At 58.4% G+C, this 26,229-nt stretch overlaps 12 protein-coding genes across 12 annotated transcripts; 6 read left to right on the top strand and 6 right to left on the bottom strand.

Annotated features, from left to right (window-relative positions):
• Positions 1–214: 214 nt before the first annotated feature.
• PSEUBRA_002292 (Sedlin) lies at positions 215–933 on the top strand (the record flags this gene model as incomplete). The annotated part of the gene is made up of 2 exons (XM_016435493.1): positions 215–597; positions 693–933. The coding sequence occupies 2 exons, from the start codon at positions 215–217 to the stop codon at positions 931–933; spliced, it is 624 nt and encodes a 207-aa protein (XP_016293192.1).
• A 190-nt stretch (positions 934–1,123) lies between these two features.
• PSEUBRA_002291 (Basic-leucine zipper domain protein) lies at positions 1,124–1,930 on the bottom strand (the record flags this gene model as incomplete). The annotated part of the gene is made up of 1 exon (XM_016435475.2): positions 1,124–1,930. One exon carries the CDS (start codon positions 1,928–1,930, stop codon positions 1,124–1,126), a length of 807 nt encoding a protein of 268 aa, XP_016293191.2.
• A 1,454-nt stretch (positions 1,931–3,384) lies between these two features.
• On the bottom strand, positions 3,385–5,625 carry PSEUBRA_002290 (Translation elongation factor EFTu/EF1A, C-terminal; the record flags this gene model as incomplete). The annotated part of the gene is made up of 1 exon (XM_016435445.1): positions 3,385–5,625. One exon carries the CDS (start codon positions 5,623–5,625, stop codon positions 3,385–3,387), a length of 2,241 nt encoding a protein of 746 aa, XP_016293190.1.
• A 643-nt stretch (positions 5,626–6,268) lies between these two features.
• On the top strand, positions 6,269–6,866 carry PSEUBRA_002289 (DAD/Ost2; the record flags this gene model as incomplete). Its single annotated transcript, XM_016435502.1, has 3 exons — positions 6,269–6,525; positions 6,610–6,708; positions 6,800–6,866. The coding sequence occupies 3 exons, from the start codon at positions 6,269–6,271 to the stop codon at positions 6,864–6,866; spliced, it is 423 nt and encodes a 140-aa protein (XP_016293189.1).
• A 179-nt stretch (positions 6,867–7,045) lies between these two features.
• PSEUBRA_002288 (RHO protein GDP dissociation inhibitor) lies at positions 7,046–7,899 on the bottom strand (the record flags this gene model as incomplete). The annotated part of the gene is made up of 4 exons (XM_016435469.1): positions 7,046–7,063; positions 7,153–7,328; positions 7,406–7,625; positions 7,705–7,899. The coding sequence occupies 4 exons, from the start codon at positions 7,897–7,899 to the stop codon at positions 7,046–7,048; spliced, it is 609 nt and encodes a 202-aa protein (XP_016293188.1).
• Positions 7,900–8,676: 777 nt separating this feature from the next.
• PSEUBRA_002287 (Taurine catabolism dioxygenase TauD/TfdA) lies at positions 8,677–13,290 on the top strand (the record flags this gene model as incomplete). The annotated part of the gene is made up of 1 exon (XM_059464784.1): positions 8,677–13,290. The coding sequence occupies one exon, from the start codon at positions 8,677–8,679 to the stop codon at positions 13,288–13,290; it is 4,614 nt and encodes a 1,537-aa protein (XP_059320756.1).
• A 741-nt stretch (positions 13,291–14,031) lies between these two features.
• PSEUBRA_002286 (uncharacterized protein) lies at positions 14,032–14,385 on the bottom strand (the record flags this gene model as incomplete). Its single annotated transcript, XM_059464783.1, has 2 exons — positions 14,032–14,088; positions 14,164–14,385. The coding sequence occupies 2 exons, from the start codon at positions 14,383–14,385 to the stop codon at positions 14,032–14,034; spliced, it is 279 nt and encodes a 92-aa protein (XP_059321254.1).
• Positions 14,386–17,255: 2,870 nt separating this feature from the next.
• PSEUBRA_002285 (uncharacterized protein) lies at positions 17,256–19,913 on the top strand (the record flags this gene model as incomplete). Its single annotated transcript, XM_016435478.1, has 1 exon — positions 17,256–19,913. The coding sequence occupies one exon, from the start codon at positions 17,256–17,258 to the stop codon at positions 19,911–19,913; it is 2,658 nt and encodes an 885-aa protein (XP_016293186.1).
• A 925-nt stretch (positions 19,914–20,838) lies between these two features.
• Positions 20,839–22,068, top strand: PSEUBRA_002284 (Pyridine nucleotide-disulfide oxidoreductase, NAD-binding domain protein; the record flags this gene model as incomplete). The annotated part of the gene is made up of 1 exon (XM_016435484.1): positions 20,839–22,068. One exon carries the CDS (start codon positions 20,839–20,841, stop codon positions 22,066–22,068), a length of 1,230 nt encoding a protein of 409 aa, XP_016293185.1.
• A 19-nt stretch (positions 22,069–22,087) lies between these two features.
• Positions 22,088–23,260, bottom strand: PSEUBRA_002283 (Signal recognition particle receptor, beta subunit; the record flags this gene model as incomplete). The annotated part of the gene is made up of 1 exon (XM_016435443.1): positions 22,088–23,260. One exon carries the CDS (start codon positions 23,258–23,260, stop codon positions 22,088–22,090), a length of 1,173 nt encoding a protein of 390 aa, XP_016293184.1.
• A 530-nt stretch (positions 23,261–23,790) lies between these two features.
• PSEUBRA_002282 (Proteasome, subunit alpha/beta) lies at positions 23,791–24,651 on the top strand (the record flags this gene model as incomplete). The annotated part of the gene is made up of 1 exon (XM_016435491.1): positions 23,791–24,651. The coding sequence occupies one exon, from the start codon at positions 23,791–23,793 to the stop codon at positions 24,649–24,651; it is 861 nt and encodes a 286-aa protein (XP_016293183.1).
• A 365-nt stretch (positions 24,652–25,016) lies between these two features.
• Positions 25,017–25,952, bottom strand: PSEUBRA_002281 (uncharacterized protein; the record flags this gene model as incomplete). The annotated part of the gene is made up of 1 exon (XM_016435442.1): positions 25,017–25,952. The coding sequence occupies one exon, from the start codon at positions 25,950–25,952 to the stop codon at positions 25,017–25,019; it is 936 nt and encodes a 311-aa protein (XP_016293182.1).
• Positions 25,953–26,229: the final 277 nt, after the last annotated feature.

The raw sequence follows: 26,229 nt of genomic DNA, 5'->3' as shown, positions 1-26,229 counted from the left end.
CACTTTTTGAGGTTGAGAGAATTAAAGCTCGCACGGACACACGCATTGTTTGATGCGTTTGGATTGCTTCTCCCCATCTTCCATCATCTCGACCCAGCTTGCAGCGGCAGCAAGACTCACAGACAACCTCAAACCTGCAACGACGTCCAAAGTGCCCAAATTTCCCACCACTCATCGCCACGTTCGGCACACCGAGCAGCCACAGCACCTGACGATGTCGTACTACCTAACGTTGATAGGCACACGCGACAATCCGCTATACGAGACGGAGATCACGCCTAAGACCGCCGCGTCCTCATCCTCAGCTGCATCGACGAGCAGCGGCTACTTTTCGTCTTCCAGCAATGCTGCGGCTGGCAGCAGTGCAGCGTCGGAAGCAGGCTCGAGCAGTGGAGGAGGCATGTTTGGTGGGCTGCTCTCGCGCATTCCGACAACAACGAGCGCGCTTACATCGAGCGGGGCAAGTACGGCAAGTACGTCTGGCGGAGGTAGTGCAGCAGCAGCGGCGGTGAGGAGGAAACAGAGGTACGAGCTCCAGATGATCGCCCACTCGGCACTGGACACCATCGAGGATGCACTGGTCACCAGTCCATATTTGTAAGTCGTCGAACCCTGCAAACAGTCATAGCGTTTCAAGAAGAGTACTGACAGGATCGTCAATTGCTGGTTTCGGATGCGACTCACAACAACAGGTACCTCAAGAGCATCGACAGGATACAAGAATACACCACAAGCTGTTTCGTGCTGCCAGGCAACATCAAGATGGTCCTGCTGCACGAACACAAGCACGAAGATGGGATCAAAAACTTCTTCCTCGACGTATGGGAGGCGTATCTCAAGGTATCACTGAACCCGTTTCAAGATGCGAACGCACCCATCGAGAACGCTGCCTTCGACGCCCGAGTCCGCGCAGCTGCAAAGAAGTTTCTCTAACACCTCACCACAGCTCAGATTGCAATCCATACCCGACGGCTTATCACCGAGCCACACACGGACACAGACCGAAACGAGGATGTTTGGGGGGCGTGCACCAGGTCTTGCGTGAATGTAGACCACTTCGCGGCGCACTTTTCTGGCTTTGCGATCGTATAGAAGTACAATATGGGTATACAGTGTTGACATCTCAGTGCAGGTTCCACTGGAAAGCTGAGACGGGGGGGAGGAGCGTGCTCTGCATCATCGATCCCTCCTGAGTCGAGTCGACGAGCTTCATCCTAGGCAGCATGACCTGTGTTGGGGACTTCATTCCCAATCCCATCCCCGCTCCCATCGTCCCCAGAGGCGGAAACGTGCCCGACCTCGGTGTGAGGGGCATACTTCCCCTTCCCCTGCCCTCCTCCGGCGAAGGCGTAGCCACGCTCGTCGAACTCGCAGTCGACACGCTGCTCTCCTTTCTCTCCCTCTCGTACCCCTCTTCCCTCTCTCCCTCCCCCACCCTTCTCCTCAACTCATCCCTCTCGCCCACCAACCGCCTCACCATCTCCTCCAACCCCTCCCTGGCCGCCCGCTCCTCCTCCAACTCCCTCCTCAACCCACTCACCTCCCCCTCGAGCGTGAAAATATGTTCCTCCTTGCGATCCCGCAATCGACGCTGCGCATTGCGGTTCTGCTCCCGCCTCTTGGCCTTTTGCACCATCTTGGCGGCCATTCGTGCCTCTTCGGACGGGTAGAGTTTGGAGCGGGTTCGTTTTTTCGGTGGGAGGTGCGAGGTGTACTCGGAAGGCGAGGGAAGGTAGTCGTACCCCATGGGACCCATGGGTCGCGGTGGGGAGGGGACACGAGAGGTGGACTCGAGCGTGTGGTACGACGGCATGCTGGTTGATGCGTATGTGGGGGTGGGGCAGTGCGGATGTGGCGCAAAGCGTTGCGTTGGATAGTGCGCGGGAGCCGGGAGGGCGCTCCAGGAGGAGACTTGGGCTGCTGCTGCCATGTTGGAGAGCTGCGAGAAGGTTTGCAGATCGAGTGGTGTCGAAGACGAGTGGTTCGATGCTATAGCGTGGAAGACGGGATGCGAACGGAGAGCAGGGAACAAAGGTTTCGACAGCGAGTATACGTCGACCTCTTGTGCGAGTGATCGTTCTGATGATGTTCGGGGAGGGGTCGCAACGTCGACGATCGGATCTTCTCATATATCAATCCGCTCGACGACCACGGGGGACGCTTGTAAGCACAAACGGAGTCCGACAGAACAATGGGAACACGCGGGCTCACGTTCCCCCTCAAAGCCTCTCTCGTCGAGCGTGGGGGAGCTCGTCATCCGTTGATCTCGATCCAGGCAACCCGCTTCTCTATGGTACAGCCAACACTCGCATCGGAAAAAGGTTCTGCTGAGCAGCAAGATTGCCGGTCGGTCAACCACAAAAGCATTCGCCGAAGTCCATCCTACCCACGAGGCTGCGTTCGAAGAGCTGAGACGCAACGTCGGGTAAGATGAAACCATGCCTTCTTCTCGAAGCGGGCAAGGACCAATGGAAAAGACTGAGCACACCATCGAAACATGTGCCGAGCACACGCAAGGCCAGCATGCATACAACGGCTTTTGGAGGGGCACAATGACGATGTCTGCAGCGTGTCTCAGCTCTATCTCCGCTCCGCAGAACCACGCGAGAAAATTCGGCTGAGAGACTTTGTTGTCTGGTTCCTATTTTTGTTTGCGAGGGCCTAAATCGAGCTTTGTGGTTGCCGTACGATGCTCGTGCCGCTTGACAACGCATCTGTTTGTCTGTTCGACGGCGCATCGACTCTGCGCGCTTGCAAGTCCATTCTAACTTGTGCCATCTCACGGCATCGATGGATAAATTCGGGACGATTGCGAACGGGGGGGTGGACCGACCTTCTTTGCAGAGCTCCTTTCCCTTGCTCTCACCACGGCGGTAGTGGTTCTCTGACAGCCACAAGGAAGCGGGCTGACAATGCCTTTCGAATCAAGCGGCAAATTTCCCTCCCGCCTCGATTGACCGATCGGAGTTTTGTGCAGCGTTCCGACGCCGATTCCTTTCGGTTTGGAAATCTACGGTACCAAAGGGCGTGACATCATTTCTTCGAAACAGGTTAGGTTCCGCCCCGTCGGATCGGGCCACTCTCGGTCGTTGCTACACAGTTGACCGTGTCAAGTTCTGACCACGTTCTGAGCAAGGCCTTAAAGACGAGTCGGTGAAGCAGGTCGCCGAACGAGCTCTTTTTCTCCGAAACATATAGAGCTGGATGCCCGATATGCCGCTTGCATGGTGTGGTAAGGTGAAACGACAAGCTCAGGCCGTTTCACGTATCGTTATCTATCATGTTGATCATGCTCACGAACGCATCGAAGAAAGCACGACACAAGCAGAACATGCATGCAACATCTTCGCCAATAACCTATCTACATTACACCTTTCCCCCCGTTTAGCTAGCAGCAGCAGCGGCAGCATCACTGACGCTCAACTTGGCCACGTCCGGCAACTCGTCCGCCGACGTGATCAACTTGGTGACCTTACCAATCGCAACGGTGCGACCTTCGTCTCGGAGCGTGAAGCGACCCAGCTGCGGGTAGTCCTTGAACCTCTCCACACAAATGGGTCCAGCGAGCTCGACGAGCGCAATGATCTTCATGCCCTTCTTGGCGAACTGGGGTCCACGACGACTCTTCTTGCCCGTCTTCTTGTCGTAGTAGTGCAGCAGCGCCGCGAGGTTGGCCTCCTGCGAGACCGTGTGGCAGTGCACCACGGCGCTGTACCCGGCACAGATGATGTTGCGGTGCTCGAGAATCGCGAGCTGCGCCTCAAAGTGCGTCGCGACGTGCACCGGGTTGGTCGGATCCGTGAGCACGTGGCCCACCGTCACCTCTTCGTGGTCAACACCCTTGAGCTTGACACGCACATTGTCACCCGAGATGGCCGCCGGCACTTCCTCCTCCTGCTCGTTGAAGATGGCCACCGCCTCGACGGTCACCTTGTTAGGCATCAGCAACAGCGAGTCGCCCTTCTTGATCTTGCCCGCCTCGAGCTTGCCCACCACCACCGTGCCCATGTCGTTGTACTTTTCTGAGATGGGCATCTTGAGCGGCGCCGAGATCTTGCGGTCGCCCAGCTCGAGGTTGTCGAGGTATTCGAGCAGCGCCGGACCGTCGTACCAGTCGCAGACGCTCTTGGGCACACGCTCCTTGAGGTTCTGCCCGGCGTACGCCGAGACGGGAATGTAGGTGAGGTCCGTCTTGGGGTTGAAACCGGCCGAACGCAGGAAAGGGGTGAGCTTGCCCTGGATCTCCTCGTAGCGCGACTTTTGCCATTGCACCGTCGACTCGTCCATCTTGTTGACCACCACAATGAGACGCTGCACACCGGCGGTCTTGACCAGCACAGCGTGCTCGCGCGTCTGTCCACCTCGCTCGAAACCGGTCTCGAACTCGCCCTTTCGCGCCGAGATGACGAGAACGGCCACATCGGCCTGGGCCGCACCGCTGATCATGCTGGGCACAAACGACTTGTGTCCTGGCGCATCGAGGATGGTGTAACGACGCTTGCCCGTCTCGAAGTAAGCACGGCCCACCTCGACCGTCTTGCCCTTCTCGCGCTCCTGTGCCGTCGAGTCGAGCGCCCACGAGAGGTACCACGACTCTCGCCCGGCCTCCTTGGCCTCGCGCTCGTACTTTTCCATCGTTCGCTTGTCCACCATGCCGGTGAGGAAGAGCAGGTTGCCACCCATGGTGGATTTGCCAGCATCGACGTGGCCGATAAAGACAATATTCAAGTGCGACTTGAGCTCGTCGCTCTTGTCACCAAAGAGGTCCTTGAGCGTCTCTTCGTCGGTGACCTTGCTGGCCTCGGCGAGAATCTGGTCGGCGTTGGTGGTGGCGCGTTCTGTGGGGACAGGTTTGGAGGAGAGCGAGGCCACCTTGGACTCGGTCTTGGCCGCCGGTGCTGGCGATTCGGCGCGAGACGAAGGGCCTGTTGCAGTTGTGGAAGAGGGCGCCTCGGCGTTCTTGACGGCGGCGACGGCTGCAGGTTGTGCTGGCTTGTCCGCAGCAGCTGCGGCGGGGGCAGGTGCTGAGGCCGCGGAGTCGTCTTTGTCGGCTTCTGGCTTTTTGGCACCGCCGATGGAGATGCTGACGGGCTTGCGAGGTGCGTCCGACTTGTCGGCGGCAGGAGCAGCTGGCTTGGCGCCACCTCCGATGGAGATGCTGACGGGCTTTCGTGGAGCGTCCGAACTGGAAGGAGCGGCAGGCTTGGCACCACCGCCGATCGAGATGCTCACAGGCTTGCGCGGAGCAGCGTCAGCGGCAGATGCAGCTGCTTCGACAGAAGGCTGACTCGATCCCGATGCGGCGGGGCGAGCGGGCAGACCATTGAAGCCCTGCGGGGCGTACTGGCCAAAGCCCTGCTGGTTGAACCCTTGCTGAGCGTAGCCACCGCCGTAGGGCTGCTGCTGCTGATATTGCTGGTACTGCTGATACTGCTGGTTGGGGTAGCCGCCGTTGAAGCCCTGCTGTGGCTGGCCTTGCTGCTGACCGAAACCCTGCTGGTAGTAGCCACCCTGCTGACCGTAAGGAGCACCACCTTGCTGCTGCTGACCCTGCTGCGGTGGTCCACCAGGCGTAAAGCCCGAGGCGTTGGGGTTGAAGCCGAAGCTGCGAGCGTTGGGGTTCATTGTGACGGTGCGCTAGAGGGCGTGTCGGAACGAGTTTGAGATAAACTTCGGATGCGCTGTACTCGTGAGAGGAGGTCGGTTGCGATTCGGGTCTGTGAGTCGTGAAGCGTGTGTGCTTGACCAAGCGCTGTGTGTTATCTCTTTGTTTGCGACCGTAGTTTGAGAGGATCGGCCTGGTTCGTGGTGGTGGAAGACGGCGATGTCGAGGTGCAAGTGCAATTGGCATGGACGATGCGCACTTTTAGCGGCTCAGCTGTGCGCTCAGATCTTCGCTTTGGCTTTGTCGGCTGAGCAGCGGCACAGCACAGCACAGAACAGCACAGCAGCACGCTTTCGAAAAATTTTCCAATCTTCTCAATTCAAGGAATTCCTCACGGCCGACTGGATCAAAGTCTAACAACTTTAACAATTGACTCGGCCACGCTGGAAGAAGATCTGGCAGCTTGCAAGCCGGCACGCCCTTTGGCGTTCGGGCCAACGGCGTCCACACCACTCACTCCATCTTTCATTGACACGGTCATCTCGACACTCACTTTCAACATCGTCCGCGTTGAACAACGGTACAAGCGCTTTTCGTCTGGACCGTACAGCTCATCCTTTCGCACTTTCATTCCCTCGGGTCTGCCACTCCACCTCCTTTACAATGCCGCCCAAAGGTTCAAAGGCGTCCAACGCCGGGAGCCGGTCTCGCAGCTCCACGCCAGCACCAGCAACATCCGCAACATCCTCCTCATCGACATCGTCACCGTTGTCGACACTATACAACTCATACGTCGAACACACGCCAAAACGACTCAAGGTCATCGATGCATTTCTGGTCTTCCTGATGCTGTCGGGCATCATTCAGTTCGTCTACTGCGCCCTGATCACCAACTTCCCCTTTAACTCCTTCATCGCTGGGTGAGTGCTCGTGTCACTACTGCTTGCTCTTTGACGTCTTGAAGCTGACAGAATCGGACACTACTTTCACCCCTCATTCAACAGCTTTGCATCAACCGTCGGCCAGTTTGTCCTCGCAGCATCACTTCGTATTCAGGCAAATCCTGAGAACGGCAAGACCTTCCCCAAGGTCACACCAGAGAGGTAGGTCATCGCCGGGTCGTACTGCATCTTCCTCTTATGCGTGTCGCTGATCTGACCATTCGAATCACTTCCTGATCGTCCTTTCCAACAGAGCATTTGGCGACTTCTTGTTCGGCTCAGTGATACTTCACTTCTTCGTCTTCAACTTCCTGGGCTAGACGTCCCAGGTACATTGCGAATGACAACATTGAACAGCAGTTTATCTCGAGGCCTGACAATGGCTTGTGCGGACGCTCAAGTGTAGACGAAAGATCTTATATTTGTTGCATTGCGACGAGTACGGAAGCGAGAGGAGACGGGAGAGAAAAGGACAGAACGAGCATCTGGGGACGGATGTTCACCAGTCCTTGGCGATCTGTTGGCATTGAATGGAAAGGCGAGGTCGGTGTGATAGGTCAGCGCATGAATCGCTCTCCACTGCTCACTGATATGCAGATGACTTACCTTGAAAGCCCATTCCCAATCAGCAAAGACGTTGTTGTCGTCATCCACCACACGGCTGCGAACGCTGTAGTTGCCGCGGGCCATCATGCCGCTGGGTGCCTCGCTCGAAGCAAAGGTCTTCTCGTAAGGCTCGGGACGCGGTCCATACGAGCCGATCATCTCCTCCATCTTGTCGACTGTTGGATCAAAGCGCAAGTTGAATCGAGTGAGTGAGCTGTCGCGTTGCTATGCGCGATCCTGAGTGTTCACCTACCCTTGATGCCTGCTCGCTTGACCACCTGGACGTATTTGAGACCCGAAAGAATGTCGCTTCCCACAGCAAAGCGGATCTTGACACTGTACTCGACACCCTCCTTGACCGTGAGCGGGTTCTGCTTGATCTGAGCGAGCTGCTCCTTGGACTGCTGCAGGTTGATCGAGACGCTGCCACCAGGGGCCGTTGACGATACCAGCGAGAGGCTGTGAAGGGAGAGCTGCAGGTCATGGCTCACATGGAACGATGTCAGTATCAATCACCGGAATCGCTGAACGGAAATGTGCACGAAGACTCACCTTGGGAGCATTTGGGTCAACAGCTCCGGTGGAAGCACCGATACCGAGGCTCGCCTTCCATCTTGCGAGCGATTCGTCCTCAGCATCGAGCTGCGAGTACTCGGCGAGCGACTTCTTTTCCCCGACCTTGTAGCCGGCGGTGGCGGTGGTGGCCAGCTCTTCGTCGCCAATGGTGGGATCCTGTGCGTGCGACATTGTGATGGTGCTAGTGGTGTATGTGCTGCTCTTGACGGTAGCGTAGTGATCGGCGTCTAATCAGGTGGCCTGAGTCCCTTTGATAAAGTGATGATGGCAAGATGAACGGGGCTGTCGCAGGGGCCAACCCGGAATGAGCAATTCCGCGCTGCGCTGTGCCTCGAACTGCGCCAACACCGCTACGCGTGCGTGCCCGGTGCAGCTCGACGCCTCGACACAATGCAAGACCAGCTTGGCAGTGCAAGGGGTCTAGCTCCCTGCACCGAGGGGCTTCTATGGCTGCGAACACACTGGAACTCAACATCAAGCAAGCTCGATTGCAAGAATGTGAGCCCTCCGACAACATCAGGCTCCTGTGGACATATGGGCTAAAGTCTCGCAGCAGAAGCGCAATGCTCCGAGACCAACACCTTTGAGAGCACGCGCTCACATGCATCGCCGAATTTTCCCTCCATGGATGTAAGATCTCGATTTAGAGTTGTGAAAGACGCAGAAAAAGGGCTCGCGTGTCGGCAGAGGAAGGCCGACTTCGGATGTGAAGATCCTCAGGAAAGCGCTTTCACCTCGTCTTCCTCATCCTCGCACCAGCATCTCTACGGCTTCGTTCACCCTCAGCACCTCCTGCCACCGATCGTCGACACGCAATCGAGCGTCACAATGGGCGATTGACCAACCTCTTACGCTCCTGTCCACGCACCGTAGCCTTTGCGGTAGCAATTCCACCTCCTGGCTTGAGCTTTCGTATGCCTGCGATCGCATCGGCACTCTCGTAGCACAATGGGCTTGACGGGCGCAGGCTGTAAGACCGCGGCCTTGCTTTCGAAGCAGGCGGCTGCCGAGCTATCTCGCCGATTCACCATACCGCACAGGCATTCTCTGCCGCGTCATCTCTTTCATCACCCGCGCCGCTCAAGACTCTTCAGCCCCGCTCAGAGGCTCCATCTTTCTACATCTTCGGCGCTGAGAGCGAGTGCCTCTTCTAAAGGCAGGGCGACGCGCACCTCTGGCGCTGGCAGCACTACAGAGGGCGAGGCGAACGCGGGCCCTTCCGTGAAGGTGACCGACAGCAGGAACAATCAGTCGTCTGATAACAAGGCCGACACTACTTCCCGCACGCCTGAAGCCGAAACAGTGCTCGAGGTTGATGCGGCAGCGCAAAGCACAAAGCAGGCCCCCAACACCGCGAGCGCGCCCTCGTCTCCCTCTGCTGCAAACACCGCATCTGAGCAGGCGTCGTCTTCGCGGCAGCAAGAAACTCCAGCAGAGAACGAGAAGCAGGATGCCTCATCCAAGCAGCAGGCTCAGCCGAGCGCCAGCACTCCTCCAGCCAGCACAGGCCCTGTCACAGGCGAGGACCTGTTGAAGCAGCGCTTCTTCCACGCTCAGGAGCAGAACAAAAGGGTCTTCTCTGGTCTCACCTCTCCGCCCAACCCTGCAGCAAACCTACACCCGTCCTTCAGCACACCTGGTTCTGATCAGCGCATCATCCCTCCTGAGACTACCGGCAACGCAGCATCATCGTCTTCCGCATCGCCAGATCCTTTGCAACAGGGCGCAAGCTCATCAGGTACTACCTCGGATAGTTCGGGAGCTTCGCAGACGACGACAACAGCATCCAGCAGCGGTCCTGGCGACATCGATTTCGATCCCAGACTGCATCGTCCTGCATCATCGCAGTCCCTGCAAAGTCTGCAGGTCCCCTTCGACACGCATGGCTTTGTCAAGCGATTGGAAACCGGCGGCTGGATCTCTGCCGCCGCCAAGACTCAGCGCGGCGGAGCCAGCACAAAGGCAGGAAAGGGCAAGCAAGCGCAGACCGAGCCAGCCGCCCAAGAGCTTCAGCTACAGATTGCGCGTCGCCACGATCCGGCAGAGGCCATCATGGAAGGTGTTCGACACCTCATCACCACCCGAGGTCGACAGCTTGCTCACGCCTGCCTCAACAAGAGCGACGTCGAGAATCAAGCGTACCTCTTCAAGGCCGCCCTGTCAGAGATTCGCACCGAGGTTCAAGTGCGAGGCAGGAACGATGCTGCTGGACTCCGCAGCATCACCACACTTCTTCAACGCGAAGTCGACGCGCTCGAGCAGAAGATGAAGGAAGACGTCGAGCGCCTCAAGCACGACATCCAGGTGGACATGAGCACTCGCAAAGCCGAGTCCAAGGGCGAACAAAACAATTTGGAGCAGGAGATCCAGGATCTCAACAATCGTTTCACCATCAGTCTCTCGGATCTCAAGACCGAGATCGAGCAGAATGTCAAGTGGGATGCCACAAGACGCAGTTTGTTCCTCGTGTTTGGCATCGCCGCCATCGTCGCTGCCAACCTCGCCATCGCCGACTACCTCACCAGGGATGACGAGGCAGCCAAGGCAGCGGCTAGTAGTCAGCCTGTCAACGCTGGAAACCCGCCAGCCTCTGCTGCGCTCGGTTGGGCTACCGAGGGTCGAATTCTCTCCGTCTTGCCAATCATGCTCCTCAAGCCCAACAGTCGCCTTGGAGCAGCTGGCCGTCGGGCTTGCCGTGACCTGCGCCGTCACTTTTCAAGTCATGCTCCAACTGTTGCCACTGCCGGTCTCTACACCGCATCAGCATCACAAAGAGCTGCCAAGCAGCATGCTCAGGGTCGTCACGGTATCGCAGCTCCAGCGACAAGTGTTGGTTTCGGCCGTCAGCTGAGCTCAACGGCGTGTCTTGCCCGCGAGCATGCTCAAGAGCTACGTGTTGCAAATTCCGACGTGATCATCCGACTGCTTCCGGACGGCCTCACGATCGAATCGCAGCAGCTAGGCCTGCAGCCCTTCCAATTGGACCACGTCTGGCTGCGCGATGCCTGTCAAGCGCAGCAATCAGTGCATCCGAGCAATCGTCAAAAGCTCTTTCACACCAGCGATGTCCCGCTCGATGTCGCACTGCTCGATCCCAGCCACCCTCCAAAGATCGTTACCTCTGGCGATGAGCCAGCACTTCGTCTCACTTTTGCTAAGGAGCACGCTGTCGTCAATGCGTTCACCGTCACGTTCGGCGAGGTCAAGCAAGCCGACGCTCCGCACGTCTCGGACTACCCCATCCCTTTTCTGCTTCGTCATGCCATCGACACCTTCTATGCAGACACGCACATGGACGTCATGGCGGTGTCCGAAGGCTGGGCTGCCAAGGATCTGACGCACTTCAAGACGAAGCCGTGGTCTCCTGACGCACCTCTGTCCGCCGATGCTCTCGCAAGTGGTGCCGTTGCTCGACCCGCCCGTATCCCTTGGGACGCCATCCGACCCGACGAAGCGTCATCCAATGATGCTGACCGCACCAAGGCATTGTACGCGCTCACCGAGGCTGTAGTCCGCGATGGATTTGCATTTGTGACTCGCCTGCCCACCGACACGACATCCACCGAAGAAGGCCCACAGTCTGCCCGTCTTCGTGATCTCGCCAACACCATGGGCGAGCTACGCAATACCTTCTACGGCCTGCTTTGGGACGTTCAGTCCAAGGCGGACGCCCGAAACATCGCCTACACCAACCTTGATCTTGGACTTCATATGGATCTGCTCTACTTCCAAAACCCACCTCGCTTCCAGTTCCTCCACATGCTGAGGAACAAGGTGCGCGGTGGTGCCAGCATCTTTGTCGACAGCTTCAAGGTGGCCGAGCGCATGTACGAGGAGGATCGTGAGCTTTGGGAAGTGCTTACCAAGGTCCCGGTCGGATTCCACTACGTCAACGATGGCAGACATTACAGGTTCACGCACCCGACCTTCGAGCTGGCTCATGACACAGAGGGGCACGCAGGTGGTCCTTTGGCTGGAACAAGTATGCCCAGGCTCAGCGCTGTCAACTACTCGCCTCCCTTCCAGTCGCCTATCCCGCTGCACCCGACCGAGCATCTCCAGACGTCAGAGCAACGACAGACCTTCTACCGCGCTCTGAAACGCTTCTCGGATCTCACGCTGGCCGAGGAATTCAGGTACGAGAAGCAGATGGAGGAGGGAGAGTGTGTCATCTTCGACAACAGGCGCGTGCTGCACTCGAGAAAGGGGTTCGAATGGGACGAAAGCAAGCAGGGCGAGGTCAAGCGTTGGCTCAAAGGCTGCTACGTGGACGGTGACGCGATCTGGAGCACGTACAGGACGCTGCGAACCAAGGTCCACGGACGAGCACCGCTGGTCGCGTCTACCTCGGATGGTCGTCGATCGTTCAGCACCTCTGCGAGCAGATCTGCCGTCATGGCCGCTCCTTCGACGGTTCCTTCTGCTCCAGCCGCACCTGCGCAGGCTGAAGTTGAAGCTGCTGTCGACGCGACATCCTTCGCGCCGCTCTCCGACGATCCCACCGTTGTCGATCTGCGCACACTCGGTGGTCTGCGATCACGGGAGCCCTCCACGTCATTCTCTGCTTATCGACCTGTGCCTCCCCTCACCACCGCGACGTTGCCGAAGCTTTACAAGCAGTTGTCAAAGTCACGTCTCACCTTCTTGGTTGTGCTCACTGGTATGGCTGGCTACGCTCTGTGCCCGGCGTCGCTCACCGTAGCCGTCGCTTCGCCCGTCACGACCTTGCTCGCCCTCACTGCCGGCATGACGCTCTGCTCGGCCGCAGCAAACGCGCTCAACCAGCTTGTCGAGTCGCCCTACGACGCCCAGATGCAACGTACACGAGCCCGCCCACTCCCATCTCGCTCCGTCACACCGCTGCACGCCTTCACGTTCGCCTCGGCGTCCGCCGCGTCCGGAGTCGGACTGCTCGCCACCATGGTCAACCCCTTGACCGCCGCACTGGGCGCAGCCAACGTCGTCCTCTACTCGTTCACCTACACGCCGATGAAGCGGAGTACGATCGCCAACACGTGGGTTGGCGCTGTCGTCGGTGCCCTGCCTCCGCTCATGGGTTGGGCAGCTTGCACGGGCACGCTCTTCACGTCCGCCGATCTGGGAGGCTGGTCGCTCGCAGCGCTGCTGTTCGCATGGCAATTCCCGCACTTCAACTCGCTCGCCCACACGCTGCGTGCCGAGTACGCGCGGGGAGGATACCGAATGATGGCGGTGGTCGATCCGGCGCTCAACCGAAGGGTGTCGCTCAGGTACGCGGTGGCGCTGCTGCCCATCTGCACGGTCATGGTGCCGCTGAGTGGGATCGTGAGCCCTGTAGCGTTCGCCGTGCTCAGTACGCCGTTGAACCTGTTGATGGCGCATGCGGCGTGGAAGTTCTACCGGGAAAAGACGGTCAAGGCGGCGAGGTGGTGTTTCTGGGTGAGCTTGATTCATCTTCCGGCGGTGATGCTGTTGGCGATGGGATGCAAGCCTGAAGTGTGGGACGGGCTGTATCGCTTCCTCGGGTGGTCTACGGTGGAAAAAGAGATCAAGTCGGAGGATCCGCAGGAGAAGCTGGTATGAACACACTCGTTCAAGCACACCATTCATAGAACACGTCATAGAATCTGCTTTCCATTGGCTCCTCCGTTGCGTTTCATGGACGACGCTTGTCGCCGCTGTGTCGGGACCTCCTACAGCTCAGCTTCGGCAGCAATCCGACTAGCCGGGACTCTTGAGCCTTGATCAATCCACGAGCAGCACGATCGATGACCGACTCTCGTCCTTCTCTCTCCGCTCGATTCGGAATCATGCGATGGTGAGGAAGTGCCAACCAGCCGTTCGCCTTGGCTGCCGGATTGCGGGTGAAGAAGTCGTTGACGTAGTGCTCCGTATAGTCCCTCCCTCGGCCATTTTCCTGATTTGCGGCCTGAGGAGGCTCCGTAATGCGTCTCTCGCGCTTTGCTGCTCGATGCACGTCGTTCGAGTGTTCGGAATGTTCGTCGCTGTTCCAGCTGCTTTCTGCTCCTTCTTCTTCGGTGCATTCGTTGACGTCCTCAAGCCGCATGTCGTCCGCGTCTGGTCGAGTCGGCGCATTTGCATGCGGCTTCAGCTCAACAACGTCACCCTCACCTCCCACAGGTACCTTCGCCGGCCTTTGGGGAGGCAACGTGATCCTACCAGGCCTCAGCCGTGCGGCTCTTCCGATCTTGCTCTCTCCTCTCATGGCATTTTCGTCGACGCGATGGCGCCTAGGCCGGGGTGTCACGCTTGAGTCGTTGCCCTCACCATCGAGCTCGGTTCCGCGTGCTCGTGCCTGTTCGCTTAAGGAGGTTCGAGCATTGCGCGGCACCTTGCGACGAACCCTTCGCAGTCCGAGCACTGCGAGTCAAAGATCAGGAGGGGCGAGAGTCAGCCTGCGAACGAGACAAACCGGAGCCGACGAGGGCAACGCACCTTGTTGTCGCTGACACTCGTCACAAAGACAGTCGAGCTCGTGCCAAGAGCCTCCGACTTGGTGGCATTGGGAGGAGATGAAGCGCTGAACACGTTGGCGTCTGTCAATCGCGCCCAGGGTTCGAAGTGCGACTTCCATGATGGACTTGTGGTGGGTGATGCATGGTGATGGTGTCGAGCAACGTCCCGCTGCTGATCGAGGGGCTCGACCATGAGATGCATTGCTGTCTTGGCTGATCCATCAATGGGACAGCTGAGAATGACACTTGGCCGCATGCCTCACGTTCGGGCCTGTCTCGCTAGTCGTTAGCCAATGCATCAAACAGCATGCCACCGCCAACGCAGTATCCGCTGTCGTATGGCATCGTGGCTAGCCAGGGCCCTGATCACATGAAGCTGCCTCTCACTAGTGCTGCCGCTAGGCCCTGATCCTCATCTTTATGGCGAGCTGCACCTGGCTTCATGAGCTCAGACCTGCACTCGGACCTGGTCGAAGACATCGGGGTTGGCGTCAGTGTTCGCATGAGCTCCGTCACGTGCGCGCTAGTGATACCACGGATCCACTAGTAGCAAGTAGCCCGATAAGAATAACAAGACGTGGCCTGTTCTCGATTTCACGACGTTGACCTGGCCGTTTTGCGTGGCTGCATGCGTGGGCGCATCAAGCTGGAAGAGTCTCTCCCAAGCTGCGTGGGCATGGGTGGCAAACGAAAGTGGGAAGATCGCCCCGATCGGGTGGATCGAGCTGCAGTCTCTGAGCGATCCGACTTCTGATACAGATGCGGAAACAAAGCGTTCACACAGCCGAAGCGAGGTCCAACACGCCGGAGGCGAAGAGGCCCAAAACAGCCAATCAGCCGAAAGCGAGTTTGCAACTTGTCAGCTAGGGCGAAGAGCTCACCAATACAAACACCTTTGCCACCCGATAAGGGCGAGAAGGGTTGAATGCGCGAAGAGTTCGAATCCTCTCGCACTACAATGAGTGTGTAGTGCCGAAAGTGAGACCACAACCATCTGAGACACAACCAATCGGTGGGAAAGCGGCGGTGAGATTTGGAATTTTGGTGTGTTTCCCACGGGTCGAGAGGCTAAGCGCTCTCGTCTTCCCCGGATTTTCCCACACCTATTTTCCAGTCTGAGTCACCCTATCCTTCTTGGAACGGATCGACCGCTTCTCCGCTGTGACTGCGTTGGTCTGACATGCAATCGGCTGCTGCTCCTTCGTTGAGCATATGAAAGCGAGCCGAGTTGTCCGCTCTAGATAGATTCCGCAAAGAGAGGGCCAAGCAGAGCCGATCGCAACCTATCCTCGCTTCTGCCCGAGTTGAATTTCCACAATTCATGCGGGCATGTCGGCCTCTACCGTTCCTGCAAAGCACTTTGCAGTTGACAGAGCTGTACAGTCATGGAATGTCTCGAAGCCACAGTTTGAAGCCCTTCTAGCATAGACACCGTGTCGGTTCATGCTGCTAAAAGTGCCGCGCCCGAGAAATATTGTAGAGATGGACGAGCGCTTTGTTCGCTGCCATCGCGAGGTGCGAGATCAGAGCACTGAGCCTAGCGAACGGTTACAAGATGGGCGCCTGGACCGCGAGCACAGATCTGCAATTTCGGACTGCTGATAGTCGTGCCGTGTTTGACCCTCTTTGTGCGGCTCAGGTTTGGTTCTCCGACACATCCGCAAGGCTCGAACGCACACTTTTCATTTGGACTTTTCGGTCGACCTTTTTGTGTTTGACGAGCTGCAGGCCACCTCGTGCCCACAATCGCATCGCACCATCCGAACAGAGCACCTGCTTATGTACCTCGGTTAACTTGCTTCACCGTGGTGGATGACAAGGTCGGAGGAGCCCCCTTCGATCTGTCACACACTTTTTGCAGGCAAGACGAATGAGAGAGGAGACGGCAGAGAGGGAGAGAGAGAGCAAGGATGGCTGAGTCGTTGAGCTTGCTTTGACCTGGTTGACACTCCGCTTCGCCGCCCGAAACAGTTTGGCCCGCTACGCTTTTGTTTTTTCGCAGGGCTCTGGACCCTTTGTTCCCCAGTTTGATGGGTCTCTACCATATGGCTTTGCTCGCTTGCCGCTTGTCCCTCTGCTGCCCCTCTTGGCATCACTCCTGCTCACGAGGTGCTTCCTCCTCGCCTCCCTCTGCTCATCTTCAGCCAGCCAGAATTCTGGAACCTTTCGACAGGTACCTCGAAGCCGCAGCTGCCGCTCTTGAGCTGTTTCACTCTTCGTTCTCAGCTCTGCCAATCTCACCTACTCCAGCCCCTCTCAGCCGCCCTGCTTCCTGTTCCACCTTTCGGCTTCGGTCTGGCTCGCCTTCTCCCCTCTCTCCCCACAGAGCAATCCGCATTCATCAGTGCAGATCGTCGGATTAGAGTTGGAGCCCAGCCATCTGAACCCCTCCTTCCTTCTCACCATCCATCTCACCATCTTCATCGCCAACTTTATCCTCCGACTTCATCGTCTCACCCTCCTTCCTTTGCGCCCCGACTCTCCCTGCACGTCGTCAGCCTGTACCGTACCGTTGCCAATAGCGCTTCGTACCTGACTCGCCACGTTGCTCCTCCAGTCTCGAACGATCCACTCCTTGTCTGCATTCGCTTGCGACCCGCTTTACTAGCGTACCTTTCAACCGTGCCTGCCTCTTGGTTGCTCGTACCTGCGGTTCCTTGGTCGCCCTTGCCATTCACAACCTAGGTTTCGACGTCCGAAGACCACCGTGCGTCAGACACTCCGTCTAGCCAAACCTCGACGAAGGCTGCCTGTTTCAGCATCCCTTAGGACACACCAAAGTCCTCTTTCACACACACCTTCTTGCTCAGCATCGAGCAGAACCACCTGTTCGCGCTACACCCACTTTCGCTGCAAGCTACGTCGACCATACCCTAGGCTCCAGCATCGTCGTACTCTTCCCATCACCTCCACCGCCACGCCCACCCACTGCAGCACCTTTCCTTACCTCCACGAGACACACCTCAACATCTGGCTCGTGATGCTTGCTTAATCACCAGCTGAGGCCAAGCTTGGAGCTTCCTCTATCCTGGCTCTACTGCTCATCGATCCACTCATTGTTCTAGAATCACCATGCCGTGGCTTCCCCGGGCCGCTGCTCTGGCCGCAACGCCAGAACAGCCATCTGTCATTGCGACCACTCTGCTTCAGCTCCTTCGCGGCCCCACACAACCAACCACTTTCCCCGAGTCGATCGTCTCAGGTCTCTCCTCGACAGACGCAAGTGTTCAGCTGGCAGCCATCGCTGAACTGCGAGCCTACATTCGACGCCTGTTCTTCCTCGACGTGGACAATTACTTCGAGATCTCCAGTCTGGTCACCGCTGGCATCATTGCGGTCTTGATCCTCATCGGTATTCCCGTCGTCCTTCATCGCTTGTACTACGGTCGACTTCACATCTGGCGACTCGAACGTCGCGCTCAAGGCTCCTACTTGATACCCAACGCTATCAACTGCTTCTTGCTTCTCGAGGGTCTCTATGGCATTCTCACCGTCGCCTTCAACGCTGTCGTCTGGGAACTCTTCCACAAGAACAATGAAGTCTACGTCAGGCTCTTCCAGGCCTTTCGATCCTTGGTCTGGATTCCGCTCTTTTGCGGAGCTTTCCTGACCGGATGGGGTTCTCTCTACACTGCACCCGACACGCTCGACAAGCCCACCGCATCTCACCGCAAGACGAGCGCGAGAGGCCGTCTTCCCTGGCCTTTGATCGTCAACCTCACCTGCTGGGGGCTGCCGCTCGTGCTCATCGTTTCGCTCCTCCCACCCGTCTGCCTTTCCTCCGTCAAGATGACTAACGCTTTCAATGCCTACAAGGACTGGGACAGCCGCTTCCAGAGCTTGATCGAAGCAACCGTCGCTAACACCGTCGTCAACCAGATGGCCGTCAACGACATGCGCGCGCAGGCATACGCCATCTTCACCGACTGGTCTCGCTCGTACTACTACATTGATGTTGGCTACGTGCTCTGGGGCTTCTGGGCCATTCTCTTTTTGGTCTTCTACGTACCGGCTGGTGGCGTGCTCGTATTCTTGCTGTATCGCCAGGTCAACCGACAGCGGGCCATCCTGGAGAGTCACCAGCGCAAGCTCGAGCTTCAGCTCGCGCAAGAGGAGAGGCAGGCCGAGGAGGACGAGAAGAGCGCCATGCACGCCCGTAATCTCGTCGTACCCAACACGACCAAGGTCTCCTCCTCCGGTGGATTCTCCGGCGCCAATCCTGTGTCTCGCGCCGGTGCGACGCTGGAAAACATCTACGAAGACCGGGGCGTTTCGAACGACAGTCGCGCGACAGGGCATAGCAACAAATCTGGTCACGATGTGATGGGTCTCGAGACGGCGTTGGGCCAGGAACCATCGGAGTCGTTTGGAGTGCATGGCGCTCTATCCCCTGGGCTCGGCTCGGCTCTTGGGCACGTGGCAAGTCTGGCCAAGGAGAGCGGCGAAGATGTGCGCGCTAGCACTTCGCAGCCCAACACGCCCGTCACGCCGGGGGCCACATCGGCATTCCGTCGGCTGATTCGCATCGAGACATCCGCAAGCAGCAATAAGGCTGGGCAGACGAGCAGCAAGTCGGCCAAGCGCAAGCGCGTCTCCCTCTCCAGCGGGCCCATGTCGCGGTATAAGTATCTGCGCCGGTGTCTGGTCAACTTGTTGATCTTGTACTTTGGCATCATTTCGGCCGCGGCGTGTTTCGGGGCGGTGACGATCTACCTGGCGGCGGTGGAGTACGAGCATGCGCTGCAAGGACCGGACTCGGTCGCGCACTCGATCTCTGTTGCTGGCGCCGTGGCTGCTTGGGCAAGCGCGGTGTTTGGCGCGCTGACGATCGGCTCGATTGTCTTTAGGAACTTTGACAATCCCAATCCGGAGGCGAGCCAGGGGAGCGATGGACCGCCAAAGAGGAGGTTCGCTAGAGCCTCGAAGAACACCGACTCTGCTGGTGCGGAGCGGGGTGGACCGGCTGTGGTGGAGAAGACGAGGACGCTGCCTGCCGTGCCGGAGAGTGTGGATCTCGAGGCGTCTGGTGTGCAGTCTAGGCCGCAGATGGCGATGGGCACGTCGATGAAGTTTGCGTTGGGCGAACAGGGGTTCGTTTTCAGGGACGATCAATTGGCGTCGATGATGTCGGCGGGTGAGATGGAGGAGATGAGGCAGCCGGTGAGGCCGGCGCCGGTGGTCAGGGCGTGGGGAAGAGAGAGGGAGGCGACAATGAGCATCCCTCAGGATGTGACAGAGTCGTTTGGGTTGATGTCCGCGCCTATGATCGGCGGAAGAGCGGAGGAAGGGTATGGTACGAACGATACCACGCTTGCGGAGTATCCGGCGTTCGATCCGCGGTTGGTCGAGACTGCGCAGTTCAAGCAAGCGTCGTCGGACGCGCGGATCGCCGTGCATGCTTTCAATCCCACAGGGTCGCCGATCACTGCTTCGGTCGATTCGCGGATCAAGCGGGTACCAGCGCCCATCACCGCTTCGGTCGACACGCTTGCTAGACCCGCGTCATCGACCACACCCGCTTCGTCGCCGCCCATGCCTACCTCGCCAGTGATGAGGCGCCAGTCGAGAATGGCCGACGTCCTCGAAAGTCCCGCGAGCAAGCTGGCGAGGGAATGGGCGGAGGGCCAGTACGCGACGAGGAGGATGCCCGACACTCCTACAGCGATGAAGGCGAGCACATGGGGAGAGGCCAAGCCAGAAAGGCCGGCGAGGGATGCCAGGCGGCTTTAGAAGCATACATACACAGCATGTACAACAGCACTTTCGTTTGAGGGTTCAATCAGAGTCACTTTCTTTTCACAAGCGGCGATTGTGCCTGTTCAGTGCCCTTTCGGCTCGCATTGTCTTTGTGTCGGTCCAGAGGGAGCTTCAGAGAACTCTGCTAGTCACCTTGATCTGTGCGACGAAACGTCGGATCTGGCACCGGCTGGATGTGCGTGATCTTGGCTGTGGGTCGCTTGCTCGAGGCAGGGTTCGTGCTTCTGCATCGCACGAATCGTTCTGTCTCGTCAACTTGCACTGTTCGGCTCTGAGGAAGTCCTCGCAGGTGCAGTGCAGGGCGGCTGTGTCGATGAATCGGTGTCGCGCAGCAGCGAGGACACCTCGGACAGCCGCTCCATCGGTCAAAGCCTCACCGTGTGACTCGACAGAACCGAAGCATCGTGTGGTGTGCATTGCGACGGCCGATCGTGAGCACGCGGTCGTCGGCCAGCAGCGGCCCAAGTTTTGGGCTGGAGGGGGGATGATCCTTCTTCCGCTGCGCAGTTTTATCTGATCCGCGGGAACGCGACCGACGGCTGCGCTTGCCGAGGCGCAGAGTTATCTGATTAGAGGGTTTTCTCGGCCAGAAGAACCTCCCACTACGGCCGAAGGTGATTCTTCCGCGGACGGTCGACTCGAACGGAAGTGTCTTGTTGGGCGTACCCTCGGAGAGGATGTCCACCGAGAGGACTGTGAGAGATATAAAGATCCGCTTTGGGCTCGCTGGCCAGACCGATGCTCCTCCATAACACTAGCCTGCATCGAGCCAGACCAAGGACCTTCGTTTCTACTCAAGACGGTAGCATCCTCTACACGGACACATATCGTGCAAAACGATCGACCGACGCCTCTCTGACGAGCCCTTCAAAACATCACCATTTCGAAGTACGCCAGCATGGGCGCAGCAGCTGCAAAACCGCGCAACGTCGTCATCGTTGGCGGCTCGTACGTGGGCATTCGACTCGCTCAAGCCCTTCTCCCTTCGCTACCCTCTACGCATCGGCTGGTGGTCGTAGAGGCCAACTCGCACTTTCACCACCTGTTCACCTTCCCACGCTTCTCGGTCCTCCGTCGCGGTGGGGAGGAGAAGGCGCTTGTCCCATACAGCCACGCCTTGGTGGACGCTGAGAAGCCAGGCGTGGAGGGGCGGATGGTGCACGCCCGTGCGGTGGCCATCCACGAAAGCGGTGAGGGGGGATACCTGCAGCTGGACAGGAAGGTCGACGACTTCGGCGAGAAGATCGACTTCGACTATCTCGCGCTGGCGACCGGCACAGAGCTGCGCGAGCCCTGGTCCCTCCCCTCCGCCAGCCACGATGGTGCACAAGCAAAACACGAGGCTGTGAACACGCTAAGGTCGTACCAAGACTCCATCGCCGCTGCCAACCAGATTGTCATTGTCGGCGGCGGAGCGGTGGGCGTACAAGTTGCGTGCGACATCGCCGAGGTCTACCCGGGCAGAAACGTCACAGTGGTACACAGCAGAGAGAGGCTCATGAACACGTTTCATCCGGATCTGCACGACGTTGTTGCGAAGCGGTTCGCGGAGAGAGGGGTGCGAACGAGACTCGGTGTGCGGGTTGACTTGCCACGCGAAGGGTTCCCCACATTTGAGGAAGGGAAGATGGTCGATGTGCGACTGCAAGACGGGTCGAAGCTGGAGGCGGATCTCGTGTTGATGTGCACCGGTCAAACACCTCGTTCGGAGCTCCTTGCCTCCTACGCTCCCACCGCCATTACCAAGAACGGCTTCATCAGCGTTCAACCCACCCTCCAGATCCAATCACCCCATCCGACGGTGCTGCACAAGCGCATCTTTGCCCTGGGCGACATCGCCGATTCCGGAGCAGCCAAAACCGTCCGCTCTGCCATAGGTCAGATCCAGACGGTCAAGAACAACATCCTCGCCCTCATCCAAGGCGCACAGAAGCTGGAGCACTTCAACCCCGGACCCAGCGGGATCCATCTGCAACTGGGGCTGTACGAGAGCATCAAGTTCGCCAATCCGACGGATGGGGGTGAGCCGCGGAACGGAGGTGTGCAGAGGGACTCAGCGGCGGATCTGGGGGTGGAGCGCATGTGGGACAGTCTGCGTGTGCCAAAGGGTACCAATTGGAAGCTCTGACTATGTAGAAAAGTTTGATTCATTGTTGCAGCTCGTCGATCCATCGAGTGAAATCCGTCAACCCGCTGGTATCTACCTTTTCCGTTTGATCCCATGAGCGATTCTTGCCAACGGTCGCGAGTGCAAAATCGACCTTTCCACCCCACACCACATGATCGTCCAATCGGTCGAAGCTGAAACTTCCCGCTCCAACCCCATCTTCAGTCGCACGCTGGGACGCAGCCCAATCGATGTAGTCCACCACCTCGTCTTCTTCCTCTTCGTCCTCCTCCTGTGCTGGTGCAGTCGAGGTAGTGCTAGTGAGACCAAGAGCGCGCTTTACCCACTCGAACATCCCGCCTGCCGTCGCAACTTCAGCGTCCGCAACCTTGCCCAGACCGGCGATCTTGACCCCTGCACCACCGCGACGGCGCCCCAGCCCCATGTTGGCCCGTCTCTGTCCGAGCTCGCTCTCGAGCGTGGTGCGACATCGGGAGAGCAGTTGCGCACGTCGCTTTTCGTCCTTCGCAGCGTCGGTGCCGACCGAAGACCCGCCGAGCAGCGGAGACAGGTCGGCGCGGGTGAACAACACCAGCACGGACGGCGGCGCAAGCGAAGAGGATCGTGACCGTTGTTTTGCCAGCACCGTCAACGTGGAGTGCAGGAGATCGGCAACGTCAGTGATGCTCTCTCCGTCGACACCGGGTCGAGACGACGTGGAGGATTTGGACGCCATGACTGCGTCGATGCAGATCACCAGGCCGTCCGCTTGCGACAGGTGCTCGTCTACCAGCGGTCGCAATCGGGGATGACCGGGAAGGTCGATCAGCGTGACAGGTTTAGATGCTTCAAGAGATGAAGTGATGAGACCCTGGGAGAGCTTTTGCGAAGGAAGCGTGCTAGGCGTCGTCCCGTAGACCAGGGAGGCGAAGAGAGAGGTCTTGCCTGTCTCGCTCAGACCGACGAGGACGACGGTGGAAGATCGACCGTGCGAGCGTTTTTGCGTGAAATCGACATCGGAGGAGGTGCTCGCGAGATGGGGAGCGTTGGCGACGGACGAGGCTTGGGTGAGCGTGTAGGTCAGGAGCACGGCGAGAAGGGTTGCTGGGACGATGACGAAGTATTGCGGAGGAATGCCGGTGTCTTTGAGGGGCTGTGGGAGGTGTGTGGCGAGCGTATCGGGCCAGCGAAGGGCCGGAGCGACGAACGACATTGTTGAGGATCCAACACGGAGGTAAGTTGTGGATGGTACGAGTGAACAGTGAGGAGGAAGGTGTTGGTCTGAGTGTCGGTCCACATGGTTGAGTCGGGAGTCGGCTTGGTTGCTGCAAAAATGAAGATTTGTAAGCACTAGTCATGCACAAGCGGGTGCAGCGAGATAGTCGCTCTGCTGTTGTGATTTTTGAAAGGGGTTTCTAGGGTCGATCACCTACGCTTGCGAAGGCGGCTTGCAGGCTGCTACGCGTTCTGGACTTGTCACTTTCCACGCAGGCTCGAGCGAGCACGCTCCACTTTTCCATAGGTGCAGCTGCGCATCATCAGTCCATCTTCTCACCACTCACCACGTCCCATCCTCATTCAGGTCCGCCGATCACCGCTCATCTCTTCTGGCTGCATCAAGCACTCTCGGCAGCTGTGATATTCGACTCCGGCACCTACTCAACGAAGAGTCAGATAACTGCCGTTCCGGTACCTTCACCCGCGACCTAATCACCAACGCCTCGATCGAGCAGCGCGGCCACAATGTTCCGCAACACCTACGACAGTGACAACACGGTGTTCTCACCGCAAGGTCGTCTGCATCAGGTCGAGTACGCCCTCGAAGCCGTCAAGCAAGGATCGGCCGTGGTCGGTCTTCGCAGCAACACACATGCCATCCTCGTAGCGCTCAAGCGAGCGCCCTCTGAGCTCGCCTCGTACCAAAAGAAGATGCTCCGCATCGACAACCACATGGGCATTGGCTTTGCTGGTCTGACATCCGATGCTCGTGTTCTGTCGACGTACATGCGTCAACTCGCCCTTTCGTCCCGCCTGGTCTACTCGCGTCCGCTTCCTATCTCGCGCGTGGTCGACTCGCTCGCGGACCGCGCGCAGTTCAACACCATGGACTACGGCAAGCGCCCCTATGGCGTAGGCTTCCTCATCATCGGCGTTGACGACACAGGTCCCCACCTGTACGAGTTTTCTCCCACCGCCAACTGCTTCGAGTACTACGCCATGTCGATTGGCGCCCGCTCGCAGTCGGCAAAGACGTACCTCGAGAGGAAGTACGAGGAGTTCCCCAACGCGAGTCTCGAGGATTTGGTCCTTCATGGGCTGTTCGCGCTCAGGGATACTCTGCCCCAGAACAAAGATCTCGAGTTGGACCAGGTCAGCGTAGCTGTGGTCGGGCCGGGTGCGGATGCGGATGTCAACTCGCCACAGGCAAGGAGGGGAGAGAAGTTCAGGGTGGTCGAGGGTGAGGAGTTGAGGCCATACATGGACAGGCTCGAGCCAAAGACGATTCCCGGTGCTAGGGCGGTGGCGACGACTGAGGGCGAGGGTGGAGCTGGTGAGGGAGAGGCAGCTGCGGGGACTGGTGGTGAGGCGCCGATGGAGGACTAGATGTCGAATGGTCCTCACTTGTACCACCGTTTGCTGCAATCACGATATATGTCCAGACAGACAGCAGGTTCAGAGTGAGATTCGGACCATGCTTTGATGATAAGACGAGTGACCTTCCCATTCAACGGTGCTCGTTAGTCTTGTTCCTTCCGAGCTCTGACAGCCCAGCTGACGCTCCTTCGTATTCTGCTGTCTGGCCGGAGCCCGCATGTATCTTGCTTCGTCACAAGCGGTGAATCGAGTGGTGATGACTGTTTCATTAGGGCTTGTTCACGGCGATATCAACAAGTGTACGAGTCGCAGAGAGACGAAGGGAATGTACTTTACAAAAGGCCGACAAGGGCGGATGCTCGTCGAGCCGACGCTTAAAGCGAGCTGTTCTGCTTCTTGGCGGTCTCGTTGGCCCAGTAGCCCTGGCCACCGAGCAGACCGAGGACACCGACCGTGACAGCGCTGATGAGCCTACGGTCGGTGCGCTGGACCTGTTCCTTGTGCGTGTAAGCATACACACCCAGACCACCGAGCAGGGCGACGTTGAGACCGGCGAGGGCGGGACCCCACTGCTTGGGGTCGCTCGAGAAGGACGACCACCAGCTCTCCAACTCCTTCTCGGCCTCGCCCGCCTTCTTCTTCAACTTTTTGGCGCCCTCCTCGCCGCGCTTCCTCAACACCTCGGCGTCCTTGGAGAGCTCCTTCTTGCCCTTCTCGTAGTACTCCTCGGCCTTCTTGCCCGCCTTTTCGGCCTGGTCGCGCGCCTCCTTGCCGTACTTTTCGGCCGTGGCGCGGGCATCCTTGCCAAACTTCTCGGCTTCCGAGGAGACGTCGTTGGCCACCTTTTCGGCCTTGTTGGCCGCATCTTTGCCAGCCTTTTGAGCATCGTCGGCGATGTCCTGGCCGGCCTTCTTGGCGTCGGAGGCAGCGTTTTGACCAGCCTTCTTCGCGTCGGAAGCAACATCTTGACCCGCCTTCTTGGCGTCAGAGGCAGCGTTCTGGCCTGTCTTCTTGGCATCCTGGGCCGTCTTGGAGGCCGAGTCGGACGCCTGCTTGGCAGACGACTCGAACTGCTTACGTTGCTCACGGGCCTTGGAGACCGCCTCGTCGTAGGCTTCTTGAGACTGCGTCTTGAGGTGCTCGAGATCGGTGTCGGCGGGGACGACGTTGACCTTGCCCGAGTTGACGTCCGGTGCGTTGTGGTTCACATTGCTGTGGTCCACCTGGCCCTCGAGCAGACCCGGGTCCGGCTTGGGCTGCTGCGACTTGGGAGGCGCGTTCTCGGCGGCGATGTTGGCGTACGACGACATGATTGTGTTTTCCTGTAGGGATGGGGTATGAGGAAGTTGGTCTCGGTAGATGGGAATGAAGATAAGGATGAGGAAGATCGAGGCAGTGGAGGCCAAATCCGAGATTAAGAATACCTCTTCGATGACCTCGTCTGAGGTCCAAAAGGAACAACGGCGTTGCGCAGTGCACGAGCCTGGACCAGCTGCTGCTGCATCGCCTCTTGTCTGTGCTCGATTTCCGTTAGACCCTCGCACGTCAACACAGCAGGCGAGGTGACTGAAGTGTCGTTGCGAAGCA

Source organism: Kalmanozyma brasiliensis (assembly GCF_000497045.1).
Source record: "Kalmanozyma brasiliensis GHG001 unplaced genomic scaffold PSEUBRA_SCAF18, whole genome shotgun sequence".
In the NCBI taxonomy this organism is placed as follows: Eukaryota; Fungi; Basidiomycota; class Ustilaginomycetes; order Ustilaginales; genus Kalmanozyma; species Kalmanozyma brasiliensis.
Note: the sequence above shows the minus strand (reverse complement) of the source record. Positions and strands in the feature narration are given on the sequence as shown.